Source organism: Lissotriton helveticus, chromosome 4_1, assembly GCF_964261635.1.
Source record: "Lissotriton helveticus chromosome 4_1, aLisHel1.1, whole genome shotgun sequence".
NCBI lineage: Eukaryota > Metazoa > Chordata > Amphibia > Caudata > Salamandridae > Lissotriton > Lissotriton helveticus.
In genome coordinates this window covers 512260012-512274236 of record NC_136063.1, presented here as the reverse complement: position 1 = coordinate 512274236, position 14225 = coordinate 512260012, and the positions used below count along the sequence as shown (strand labels likewise).

General features: G+C 46.5%; 1 protein-coding gene across 1 annotated transcript in view; it reads right to left on the bottom strand.

Moving 5' to 3' along the window:
- Nucleotides 1-432: 432 nt before the first annotated feature.
- Nucleotides 433-14225, bottom strand: part of ZNF704 (zinc finger protein 704) — a 657857-nt gene continuing 644064 nt past the window's right edge. Inside the window, exon 9 of the mRNA XM_078685607.1 lies at nucleotides 433-1794. Within this exon, the coding sequence (XP_078541733.1) occupies nucleotides 1683-1794 (112 nt within the window). The 3' untranslated portion in view covers nucleotides 433-1682. The remainder of the gene's footprint in view (nucleotides 1795-14225) is intronic.

Sequence of the window (14225 nt, the reverse complement as noted above, 5' to 3'; positions counted from 1 at the left end):
CACGTGTCTGTCCTCTCTCTATGTCCCATACTAACCGGTGTGTGCATTTGAAATGAAATAAAATGGCGCCTCGGCGCGCGTTGCGAAGTAACAACATTGAGGAAGGAAGCGTGGCTTCCGAAACGCATCTGTGCGAGTAAAGTTGCTTTTTGAATTGAAGATTCCCGTGTGTGCAGTCTTTATTTCCCACCCGGGACCGGGAGGGATTGAGCTTGAATATAGAGAGCGCGAGGCTCCGACGCGCTTGGACTGCACCCGCCGAAAAGAGTGCCGCGTACTTTGGGGCAGAGAGCGAATATTTTATATATATATATATATATATATATATATATATATATATATATATATATATATATATATATATATATATATATATATATATATATATATATACAGATATATACCTATATGTACTCTTGAATATATGTGTATTTCATGAATTATATATACATGTTAAAATATATGCTCTTTAAATGTTGGAGCACGAAATGTGACAATCAAGTGCCAAATGGCATCGAGTCCTGCTCTACAAATATGTGCAGCTTATGGCTATAGACACGGGCTATGCACATTTTCTACTTTACCTACTTTTAAAATAGTGGAACACTCAAGGCGAGGATCAAGATAAAAGCCACATTACAAAGGAAGCCTCAGAATCATTTTTCCACATGGAGTAAGTAGAATCTCTGCAGCTTGAGCCTGTCCACAGACACTGTTGCCCTGTTGCCACAACTACATTCATGGCGTTAAGGAATGAAATAAGCATCTTGTTTTTGTCTCCCTTATGTGCTCAGACAATTATCAGAATTTCCTTATCCAAACTCTGAATTGGTCATTTTCCCGATGACCTCTCAAACAGAAATAAAAGTATCAGAGCGGCAGATTGAGGTTCAGACAGGCGTTCAGTAACAGATGAAGTGATTGTGTGGCTGCTAGGATAAGCCTTATTTCCAAAAAGCAGGGAAGGAAGTATAATTGTAGTGCAAATGACCTTCTTCGCCTAAATCACCAATGGTCAATCAACCCATGCTATCCGCGTTTGATTCGATTCCCAAAGCTTGCTGAGATCTGCTGGTGATCATCCCATCCATAACCAACATTATCAGCAACTCCACAAAGTTTGTCTTGAAATCCAAGAAATCCAATGCTCAAAACCAAGTACAAAAAATAGAAAAAATTAAAGTAAGACCATTAATATTAAGAGCATTATTCTGTCTTGATGTTCAGTCTTAAAATGGATGCTTTTGAAAAAAATGTAGCTTATACTTTGCTTTGCTGCAAACCAACCACAAGTATTTTTTGTCAGAAAGCTTATAAAAAGGGCCTTCTTTCCAGTGAACGAGCTGCTACTTGACTTAAGTGCTATAAATGTTCACGTTCAATTCCTATGTTCCTAGGATGGTTAAAAAAGTTTGTTTAAAGGAACACGAATGTATGCAGGTATCTAAAGATGAGCCATTCTAATAGCTGCTCCATAATCAAAAAACATTTGGCTCTCTCCGTCCTCAAAGTCATTTCTATGTAAGTGCTTTTTCTTCTTGGCTCCAAGTGCTATTTTCAAATTGCAAAGCTATATTAGTCTTTGATAAAAGAGCCATGGAGTGAAACAGTCTGTCATCATAAGTGCAGCTTGAAATGGGTCCTGATGCAATATCTGCCCACTGGCATGGTGGTCCCGGTTATTAGTCAACAAACCTCTGGCAGGCCTTCTTCCAGCGGCAAGCAGTGCACCACATATCTCTGTTCTCCATACCATAGACTTTCCGGCATTTTTTGCCTTCACCACGAGGTTTTCTGTCAAAAAGAAATAACATCTCGTTAAAAAGAATAATGTGTGTAGGTGTTGTTCCATCAGAGCGAATGCCTGGGGAGCAATTCCAACAAAGAACAAATGTTAGTCACCTGTAGTAATAATGTTTATACTCTTTTCTTTTTGTCCTAGTCCTCAATACCCCCCTTTTAAGTGTACATCCTTAACCAGCCAACAGGCTCAACCCGAAATGTGAAAAAGCTATAGAATAGCACAACCAAAACCTCAGCACATATCAACTAAAGATCCTCAGTGGCACTTAGACCTGAGTCACTTCACATCCACAGAGATGCAGAATGTTCTGAGACAGAGACCAAAGCTGTGGGCTGGAAAAGAGGACTACAGTGAAAAAGGAAAAAGATACAGGAGCACAATCATAAAGACAGCAGCTGAAGGACTTGTTCTACTGCTTGATTCACAAAGGAAGGAAACAATATAATGAAAGAAACAGTAAGAGAGGAGAGATGAACAGCACACACCAGGCAAACACGTTCTCATGTTTATCAATAATTTGTGAACAACAATATTTAGAAATAGTCAGGTGCCAAACTTACTTGTTAGCAGTAGAATATCACAAGAAATATAATTTAGTGACCTTTGACCCTACGATTATATCACTGTAATTTACATCACATGACAGGGGGCACAGGAAATGACGTGCCTGCCTGATGCAGAACTATCAACATTGGAGAAAAAAAATCACAATATGAACCAGTAGCATCCAGAGCAGTTGTATATTACTACACACAGGTCCACTATCTCAAAGTAGCACTACGTTAAATCGACAGATGCTGATTCATTAAGGTACATTTGAAATGTAATTTACTACTACATCTACCCCATTATTGCAACCGTACAACAAGTTCTACGCCAGCATTTTAAAATTAAAATGAATCTAGTTAATGAATTCCTTTATTAATTTGTCTCCTCACCTTAGAATAGACACTAGTGCCACACTGGATCACGAAAACCTTTTCATAGCACTACTCTCCCGTACCGTTAGATGGCATTGCGCAGCTTTGTGCTGACACCACAGTTCCCGGGAAGTGACAGAAAATAGCCACGTATAAGAACCACCCAAGGGCTGATAACAAATTCTTTAGCCTTTCCACGCCCTCAGATGCAGAAACTGAACAACCATTGGTGACAGTGTGCTGAGTACTAATTGTGACCATTTTAGATGCTCAGCAACTTCAGGCCCATTTGTCTAATGCCAAGTGATGGCCGGTGCAGGAAAGAGCGATGGGGTGGTGAGGAGGGGGAGGTTGGGGAGTAGAGAGACGACGACAAGGGAAAATAAAATGTAAAAAAAGAAAGCCACTTACCTTGCGCTCGCCGCATCACCGAGTCAGCGATGTGGCAAGTGCAAGGTAAGTGTTTTAAAAAATAAACTTTTTATTTTCCCTCGTCGTCATCAGTTTACTACACCCCGCCCCATCACCCCACCGCTTTTACCTGCACCGGCTGTTACTGCTAATGCCGGCCCCCACAAAGATCCTAGAGAAGTTGGTAAATAACCAACTCTCATACTTTGTTGAGACAAACAGTCTGCTGCATGACACTCAATCCGGCTTCCGTGCTGGATACAGCATTGAAACCGCCTTACTGGAAGTAGCTGAGTCTGTCAGAGAAGCTGTGGACTGCCGTTCCTCTGCCATGGTGGTTTTGCTCAACTTGTTGGCAGCGTTCGACATGTTTGGTCATCCCACCTTGCTGAATAGGTTAAGGCTATTTGGCCTTCAGAGTACAGTCCTGTCTTGGATTAGTTCTTTTCTGGAACAGCGCTCGCAGCTACCTATTACTCCTCGTCCAAACCCCTGGTCTGTGGGGTGCCGCAGGGCCTCAGACTTAGTCCGCTGGGAGTGTAGGTTGTCACTTATACAGAAGACACGCAACTGCTGTTCTCGTTCTGAGAGCATTCAGAGGCAACCTTCTTTAAATTCAAAAACTACCTTAATCTCTTCCGTGCTCATGACGAGCTCAGCTTGTCATGAGGCACAGTGCTCGTGTGCTCATGGCGAGCTGAGCTCGTCATGAGCCGCGCAACGCTCGCACGTGGGGCTAATTCCTCCACTGTGCAGAACGTTCCGAAAAACGGGCACGCAACAGCGCCACTGTGCTGCGTGAGCTCGTCACGAGCACCGGGGCGCTGTGCGCACCCCCCACACCCCCCAGCACAGCAGCACAGTACCCCAGCTGCGAAAGGGTTAAAGGCATTGTTAAACGGATGGATTCAACTTTTTTAAACTAAACACAGAAAAAACTGGGTTTATTTTCTTCAACCAAAAGATCCCTCCCCTTCCCCCCACTCCCGCCCCCCCCCTCTGCCAGCAACCTGGCCACCATCACTCTAAGTTGTTGATGACCCAAGAAAGAATACCTGGTAACATCAAGGCAAGTTGTTGTCTCTTGTCATACAGGTTCATCAAAAGTCTGGCAATCCCATCAGACCAACCCCCTGTTTTGTTCTTCATCATTACCACCCATGGAGCAACGAACAAACAGAGTGGAGTCCAACACTGTTGTTATACCTACAGAGAAGAAGGACCAGTGATACTTTGGAGTATAAGTCAATCAGCGACTACCTGCTCACGCTGCCTGCATGCTGAGCCAGATGGCAAGAGCGTGTCCTGACCAGGATCCATCTACCCCTGTGGTTGCGTGAGCAACCAGGCACTGGCTCTTCAGCTGTCTTGCAGTGGCCCAGATGTGGCACACATGCAGACCCTAAGCAGACCACAAGCAGTCTGGTGGCAACCCACCCAATGGCCCTCCACGGGCACTAGAGGTGGACCTCATATCGCCCCACTGACGGATGCCAGAAGCAAGTTTAAGAGCAGAGATTACAACAGATTGCAGTAGGTCAAGACTGTCTTCAGGGAGTCAAGCAACACCACCAATGCAAGCTTTGTGATTGACTCCAACAACACTCTTGAGGCGGTTGGAATTGTCTTAATCTTTTGGATTTTAGGCGGAATGTAGTGTCCTACTGGAAACGTCATGCAGCAGACCCCCTCTAGGCCAGCCGCGGCCCGTGGAGGGAGTTGCGGTGGGGCATACAGGCGGGGTGGGGGAGGGGTGATAAACACCGGAATATGGAGGATTGCAGGTAAGTAAACAATTAAATGAATAAAACGAATTTCGTTCCGTGCCCTGCATTGCAAAATGCAATGCAGGACGCACTACTAAATTCGTTTTATTAATTTAATTGTTTACTTACCTGCAATCAGCCATATTCCGGGGTTTATCACCCTCCACCCTGCCCCTCCCCCGCCCCGTCTACCTGCCCCACTGCAACTCCCTCCACGGGCCGCGTTAACGTACACACATCCCCACCCCCATCCAAAACAGGCCTCAACAGTCAGGTGACCCTGTTAAGAACAAGCATTTACAATGCAACGGTTTCGCCTTTGGAGAAGTTAGAGCTATTGGCATTGTAAATGACAAAATTTGTATTTATGTGTTGGTTTTGAAAACAGATAAATAAATGGCATTGTCATTTACATTGCCAATAGCTTAATATCTCGCAAATGTGAGAACTATTGTACCCTACGGACGAGCTCAGCAGATAGCAATTACTACCACACACACACACACACACCCAGACCCACACACCCAGAGCCAGCCACACCCAGAGCCCCCCCCACACACACACACTGGAGCAGTCACACACACACACACACTGGACCAGTCACACACACACACACACGCTGGAGCAGTCACACACACTGGAGCAGTCACACACACACACACACACTGGAGCAGTCACACACACACACACACACTGGAGCAGTCACATATACACACACATACACACACACACACTCTGGAGCAGTCACATACACACACACCCAGGAGCAGTCACACACACACACACCCAGGAGCAGTCACACACACACACACCCAGGAGCTGTCACACACACACACACCCAGGAGCAGTCACACACACACACACACACACAGGCGAAACTTAAAAACCTCCCGCCCATGCTCATTACTTGATAAACAGTACCCTCAACTCAACCCTACCCGACATGGGTGACCAAATGAATTGTAGGTGTGAAAATTGTCCTGCCTGTCGCACGCAAGGAAAACAGTATTAATCTACTCTTCTTTGACATGACTAAAAACGTGCCACTGTGCAAACTAAAATTTGTAAGTGTCGGATTTTTTTCTACTTCAAAACAGAAGTGTTTGAATAAATAATGCCGAAAGTTAAATAATAAAAATGCTTAACATAATAAACTAAAAATCAGGGACTAAACCGAAAGACAGGGAGGCAAAAGTTATCCGGCATGTTCTCACTTTTATAATTGTTCACTTCCTGGAACAGTTACGAAACCAGGCAAGCCACTTCTAGGAGAGTAATATAGGAGGGATAAGAAAGAAACAAGCATGTGAAACGTGGGTAGGAAATGCAGAGGAAATGAGAACCTGCAAGCGATAACGACAGGTGCGAGAATTTAGGGCAGAGCGGGAGGGAATTCCCTGGCCGGGCGCTCGAGCGCACGCACGCTGCGTGCTCCGCGCTGCTGCCTCGTGGCGCCGCCGCAGTATGCGCAGCACAGGCCGGGGGAGGGGGCGCGCGCAGCCCTCACACCGGTGGAAAGCGAGCGGGTAGAAGACCACCTGCGGGGTTTTGAAAGTGCAGCGAGTTTTTTTTTTTACAGGGGCGGTCGGCAGGCCACGTCGACCCAGGCTCACCGCTCTCGAGGGGGGGCGTGCAGCGGCAGGCCGTAGGAGACGATCCTGGTGGCACTGCCCCTCCCCCCTCAAGCACTGCCTGCCTCCTGTTCCTCCAACATGGCGGAGGCCGCGCACCCTGCACGGCCACAATCCCCGCAGTACTAGATATAGCCAGAGCAGCGCGGCTTGCGTCCCAAACAAGGGAAGCGGGGACAGGACGGGCGCCCGCCCGCGTGGAGCGCACCGCGGCAGCCCCGCCGCACAAAGCCCCCTCACCCTCATGGCCGCCGCGTGCGAGCAGCAACACTGCGCAGCGCCTATTTAAATCTCCCTCACAGACACCCACAGCAATAGTGAGGAGGAGGTGCCATGCGCGACAACACGCACCGCGCCTCCACCACAATCAACCGCGCTCGCACCACCTGCACCAGGGCTCCCCATCCATCCACTCGCCGGCAGCAAACGCCACAATCTCACACCGCCAGCAACAAAAAAGCTCCCGTAATAGACACGTGCGCCACAGCGAAGCACACTACAGTGTAAACACACCCTGCGACCTCGCCAAACCAACACGTCGCCTGCGCCAAAAGACCTAGGAGAGCGACCAGCACGAACAAACGCCTGAAAGAAGCATTAACAAAACATACACACTTTTCCAACCAACACCAGCCCCCGCCCCGCGAGAAAGCCCGGGGAGGGAGCGGCGCCCAGGCCGCCGGGGGATGCGGCCCCAACAGGTGTCATGTCAACAACATGCGCCGCGCAGACACTCACCACTCAGCAGCCTTCTTCCCGCCCGCGCCCCCTCCCCTTTACTATCAGCGGCCGGGCGGAGGGGGCTGCGGGACGCCGAGCTCGGGGGGAGGGGGCTGCGGGGAGCTTGAGCAGCAGCGTCCGGCGGACACAGAAAGGGGAAAATAAACGCGGACTGCTAGTAAAAGGAGCGAAAGTGGCGCCAATGCGGCCTTTATGCGACCATGTGGGTGAATGAAGGGCGTCTCCCGCCTGAACGTAAATATCTACAAGCCCCAACTCCTCATTAGCATAAAAAACAAAGTACTACCGACCCCGAGAGCAGCCAATCCTAGGCAGGGCTGCATCCGGAGGAGGACCTCCACCCCCGCCCTCGATGGCATACTATACATCGATAACAACATCTCGCAGGCACATCATGCCCTCACCGACAGTAACATTCTCAACGGGGCACATCGTGCGCCGGCGGCAACAAAAACAAACCCCCGCCCATCCCCCCCCCATACACTCACTTCAAATAACACTGCTTAACAGGACACAGAATGCAACCGCAATGACACCCCCGAGCAGGGCACAGCGTGCACCCACGCACTGAGCACGGCAAGCGCCCACACACAAAAAACAACAGCGCTTACAGGGCGAATCACATAGTCGCTGACAACACTCCTCGCAGGGAACAGCATGCACCTACACAGACAAAACAAGTCCGGTTCCAGGCCGGCCAGCCAATCACAGCGCGGCCCGGGGAATGACGTCACGGGGGTGTCCCGGGCCGGCAGCCAATCACAGCGCGGCCCAGGACAAAGGGGCGGGACTTAAAAAAAGACAGAGAAACGCCCCCGAATCGCGTTTTCACGGGGAAAGCGTGATTGACAGCCAATCTCTTCCAATGGCTAGCCTCCATTTATGGAGCTAGCCAATGGAAGACAGAGGCGGAACCAAAGCCCCATATGTAGGATCATAAGATTTCGCCCTGGGCGGAGGAACTGCTACGCAGTTGCAACGGCCAGGGCGAAACCTAAATAGAGCCTGGGCTCCCGTGCTCTTGACTAGTTGCCTACTTTAGTGTGACAGAGTTTAAGAGGCAAGTCATTCCAGGTTATTGCTGTCCGAGTAGAGACGATTCTACCTCCCTTGGAAGCCAAGTGAAATGTAGCAATCACTAAAATAAGCAAAATGGATCGAAGCAGTCGGGTGGCATTGTATGTATGGAATGTTTATATTATTCACAGTATCAAAAAATAAACGTTTACTGCTTTTATATAGCGCGAACTCGGGTCGAAGGTATCATAGCGCTTTACATGAGCACCAGTTGCGTTATAGACGGATACTTTGTTGGACAATGAAGATTGAGTGATTTGCCCAGAATCACAAGATGTTGATGTCCTTGCTGCAAGACTCGAACCTGTTCCCCCCCACTTCGAGATCGACCGATCTAGCCGATAGGCCACATTCCGCTGTTATCACTGACTCTGTCGAAACAAGATAACGAGGTTCCAAGCTCTCAAACATAAACGCGACAAAAACATTTCTAGGCTGCACATAAATCTATAAATTAAAAAAACAGCAGAGACATTAAACATCTAATCAGCTCTACAGATTGCCAAATAAATTATAACCACTAGATGGCAGAATGGCAACAAGAACCCGTTTTCAAACCTTAGACTCCGCAAGCACCACAGCGCGCGATTTGATGTAAATCAAGTGGAACAAAGACAGATTTACTACAAAATCTAATAAACTTTCTCCAGAAAAATGCAGAGCACATGACCAGCGAGCCTGCAGCACATATGGTGGACTGATGAACATACGTAAATGCTGGTGCTATAAACACTCAGGTGGATGTTGTGAATGTTTGTGACTAAGGGAAATTAAATTAAGCGTTCTGTGAACGATAGTGGTACTTACTTCACACTGGAGTTAATTACTGGGAACTCTACAGGATGATTTGCATATTTTATAGTATGTTTACTTAATTATTCTTGTAGAGTATTTACTTTCTACAAGTGGGTTCATCGCGCTGCAAGGTCAGATTTACTACAAAAGGGATAGGTTATAAAGAAAACCAATTATATTTTTTTGCAGAATTATGTCTAACACATTTGGCCCAAGTGCCTTACTGCCCGGATCAGATCGGTACAAAAGATAGGCCTGGCACCAAAATAAAAGTGGCCCCAGTCAGCGAATCAGATAGCAAAAAACATGTGGGCCAGGTATGCAAATTGGGACAATTTTAAATCTACAAATATACACTGCATGTGTTTTGCCTGGTGTAAGAGACGGCATATATTTGTTACTCCTGCAGGCAATATTTGGAACCAGGTTCTCCAGTTCGAAGGTCAGCAGGTGTGGCCCTTATGCCACATTTCCTCAGTGACAGTTCACCGACATAAAATGACTCTTAACTTGGCCCAGTGTTACATGTAATCTTTTTACCTATTATTACTGTGAAATTAAGTAGTAATGGAGCACTGACGTTTTCGTATTACTTATCTTATCTTATGTTATGTAAATGGAAATTCTTCTATGTTCATTATTTTTTCTCTTAATCTTATTTACCTTTGCAATTTACCTTTCAGTAGTGCAAGGACCATTGGTGTGCCAGAAGACTGGCATAGTTCCAATCCTTTCTGGTCTGGGTTATTCTGTTTCTCGGCGCTCTCTTGTGCAGTTGCGAGCTCCTTCGCTCATTAAACTACCCATTTCATTGTGAGCACATTTGTGTCATTATTTCATCGTTTCTAAGACCAGCGCGTCTCAAAACCCAGTTCTTCAATTAATTCTGGCTTTAGTTTAGCTACCATCAAGTAGAACATTCAATCTCCTGTTCTGACTTTTCTGATAGTGTGCAATTGTTCCTTGGCCAGGCGAGCACGCTTAGGGGTGGTGGTGGTGGGGATGGGGTAACAATGATTACATCTGTTAGACAAGAAGGAAGATTCTGTGCAGCACTTTGTGATCTTGTGCAACATTATGTGTGATGAGCTCTGCATAAAGCTCTGAATTGAATCTGGCCCGCCACCGCTGTCAAGGCAATGCTCGCCATGCAAGAGTTCTATGGTCACTTACAGGAAGAAGAAGCACTGAACGTACTGCTATAGGCTGAAGACTCTACAGTAAAGTCGGCTGTTACTTTAGAAGATCTTGATATAGTCCTCTGTGGTAATCTAACTGAGATGATATAATTACTGGTGGGAAAACACACCGGAATGTACTTCAGTGGAGAAGAGTTTTCATCATTTTCTATAGATGAACGTTTGTGCATCATCAGGGCATGTGTAGAAGTTCAGATCTCATGCATGAGTGTAAACAGCTAGCAGGCAGATATTGTGACTGAACATTGGGATGTTGTTGTGAATATACGTATTCATTTATATTGTACCTGCATTTATTACTATAATCTATAGTATGAATTATACTCAAATGAATACAAGTTTGTATGTACCTTGTTAGCCACTTGGTTCCTTCCCCTCACCTGGTGTCCCCTCCCCTCTGCGACTGTTAGTGCATTCCATTGGTTATGAAGGTTGAACTGTCATTGCTGTTCTGTTGAAGCTGTGGCCCTGAGGTTGTGACATTGTGCTTAGTAAACTTGTTCTTTTACTTCAACAACAAAGTCTTCATCGTTTTGACAACACCTAGCTCAACTTAACTCCATAAGGGAGATGAGGTGATACCTTGCAGCCTTGCAAACATGATTTGTATTAGCAATTTCTGTAGAGAATGACGCCATTTTCTATTAAATGATCTGGCATAAGAGACTCATCTGGTTAACCTGAGGCTCTGCAGTAGGATATTAAGAATTTGTTCCCCCCAATTTTAGTATTTGTTCCCCAACAAGCAAAGGTGGGTCCATCTTTCTAATGAGGAAGAGTGAAAAAAATGAAAAGTGAACATGCCAAATTGATTAATGAAACTGGTTTGCTAGTGGAGATGAAAGGTGTGTCTGCCCCCTTATCTTGGTATATTCCCAGGTTAGGCCCATGTAGTGAGGCAGCTTATTTCCTACATTGTCCTCACATTAACATTTCAGACGTGAACTTTTGTACACATTTGCATGCGCGACAATGCTCGATTAGTTTCTCTGAAACTAAATTTGTTTACAATTCTAGCTTCTTACAATATTATCACAATGCCCTGTACAAGGTTTTTTTTGCACAAAGTACAAATGTCATCTCTGTCTTCGTCCACGGGGTGACAGGGGTATCTACATATCCATAACATCAGTAATCTATAGGCACATCGCAAGGCGGACGGGTATCTCTGTGCTTTGGACGAAGCTACTGTGCGGGCTGACAGAATAATTCAGAACAAGGTGGTGTTAAGTAGTTTCCTGAAGCGTCGACAGTCGGGGCATTGTCTCAGGTGAATAGGAAGTTGGTTCCAGTACAGGGGAGCAAGGTAGGAGAAAGATTTCCAACCTAGTCTCGTTTTCCTAACCCTGGGAACCAGTAGAAGAGATTTGCTTCATGATCTGAGGGTCCTGGAGGGAATGTAAGGCTTAAGTTTCTTAGAGATGTAAAGAGGACCTTTGTTATACAAGGCTTTATGGACAATACGACAGATTTTGAATTTCACACGCTTGAGGATTGGGAGCCAGTGGAGCCGGTGGAGAAGGTGAAGGGAGGGTGCCGCATCGCGCATCAAGCGTGAGCCCATTGGAAGTCTCAAGGGAGCTGTTAGCTGCGAGGAACTTGCCGGGGGCGTGCAACAGGGCTGCGAGCGTTGCAGGGACTCCATCTCCCAGGAGTCCCTGCCTGACCAACAGCTACCACCTGGTCCGCTCTCCTTGTTGCCACGCCCACAGCCTGTCACCACTCCTATATCTTGGCTGTTGTGCCCTGCTGCGCGGGAGCACGCGGGAGCGGCGTCGGGCGAAGACCGGGCCAAGAGCGGGCCCGTTTGTGCCCGTTCGTGACCAGCAGTGACCGGACCGGGCTACCCCCCTAACTTGTTTAGCATCTACCTGTTAACGGGACTATGGCTGGTAGAGAAACACGGAGCAAATCCTCGATAACTGGAAGTCTTCCAACTGCTGGAGGTATGGAAAAATTCCTTATCAGGGCGAACACCATCATCGACAAAGAAATTATCATCTTGGAGAAACGCCTATCCAATGAACTTATGACTCTCAAACGTTCATCATTAGGGCCTCTTGCCAATGCCAAAACACCGGTAAGAAATAGCGCAAACTCTACCTCTATGGTTGAAGTCCAGCCTCCGATTCCTGAGGCAGAACCTGCGTTAGGAGTAGACTATGACACTTTGGCTAATACAATTGTTACTGTAGCAGAAATTAACCTTGCTCCTGCTAGTAATAATGTTTCAATTATTTCTGTCCCTGAAGAGAGTTCCACTCATATTAAGATCCAAGGGGATAGGGAAGGCGCAATTAGGAAACGGAAAAGAGTATATAATAAAAAAGAGATCAAATCCGGAAGATCTGCTAAATCAGCTAAACTGCGTGGTGACCCACCTCTGTCTTACAACACCCAAGAAGTTATTCTCCCTGGTAGAAAGGCGTCCATGGAGTGGATTGCTGCTTTATTTAAATCGATGGTATCCCCGTCAGAGGCTAAACTGGATAGGCTGGACCTCAGAATATCCAACATAGAGAAAACCACTGCTTCGATCCTAGCCAATTCCAGTAAGCCCAACCGATTAAACACCCCTCCTATTGTTCCTATCCCCTTAGCCCCCCTTCCCCCTAATTCGACTCAACCCCCTATTCCTTCTTTAGTAAGCTGTTTACCTGTCCCCTCCTTACCTAGCAAAGTAAATACACCAATTTCCCAGCACCCTGTGAGCCAACAAGCCGGTTTGACTAATCCCCCGGGTCATATGGACGAGGCGAATCAGGGGTCTCCAGTTAAAGTATATAAAACCCCTAGACCTAGATGGCCTGATCTTCCGCCAGAAGCCAATCGGCTTACGGTCGTTCTGGCTGGAGTACCGCCACTAGAAAAAGGGGAAACAGAAACGTTTAGCTCCTTAAAATGTAAAATCATCAAATGGCTTAACTGGAATAGACCTCTACCGGCCCACTTACATAACGAAATTATCATGGTTAGGAGGGTCCCCTGGATTGGTAAGACCCCCAAAACCATCGACGGAGACTGTATTACTGTTAGTTTTAGAGACCCCCGTACGGTCTCCCATATCTGTGCGGGTTTCAACAGATCATTTGATTCCACTATTCAAACCCTTCCAGTTTCTTTCTTTTTTCCACCAATTAATAATTCCCATCATACTAGAAGAGGTGATTGGACCAGAGTGGAACGTAGGGGTAGGCAACGACTATATGATATCAGACTTCCCATGCTACCCCAACATACGTCTCAACCCAACTCTTTTTTTGATTATAATCGATATGGCTGTTTAGAAGGCTTGGAGGGAGTTGATTGACTACCCCCCGATTTACCATCTCTCGAGTTGGTCCCTGTTACTGGAGATAGGGAAGTCCTATCTAAAAACATTTCTCCGGATCAATGTATGGTAGCTCCTCGTATTTCAGATATGATTCATATGACACCTGCCCCGTCTATTGATCCAAAGGAGGTCTATCTTGCACCCCATATCCCGGGGCCATCAGATATGGGATGTGCAAAATCAGCCTCCATAGATACCCTTTTAGAACTGGTGCAGGTCCCCAAGCCAACAGGATACTCGATGGCGAGCTGGAATATTGCAGGGTGGCGGCAAAGAGTCTCAGCCTTAAGATGGAGAGAACACATCATGGACTTTGACATTTTGTGTCTGCAGGAAATATGGTCTGTTGAAGACATCCATTATGAGGGTTTTGTTTCTTACAATTGTCATGCCAAAGAATCTGTTATGGGGAGGGCAAAAGGAGGTTTATTGATTCTATTATCTGTGCACCTCCCGGTATTTGTAAAAAAAAGCCATTTAGTGGGGTTTCATTCACAGACATTGGAATTAGTAGTTAACAGGGGTAAGAATATTCTGTTGATTAATC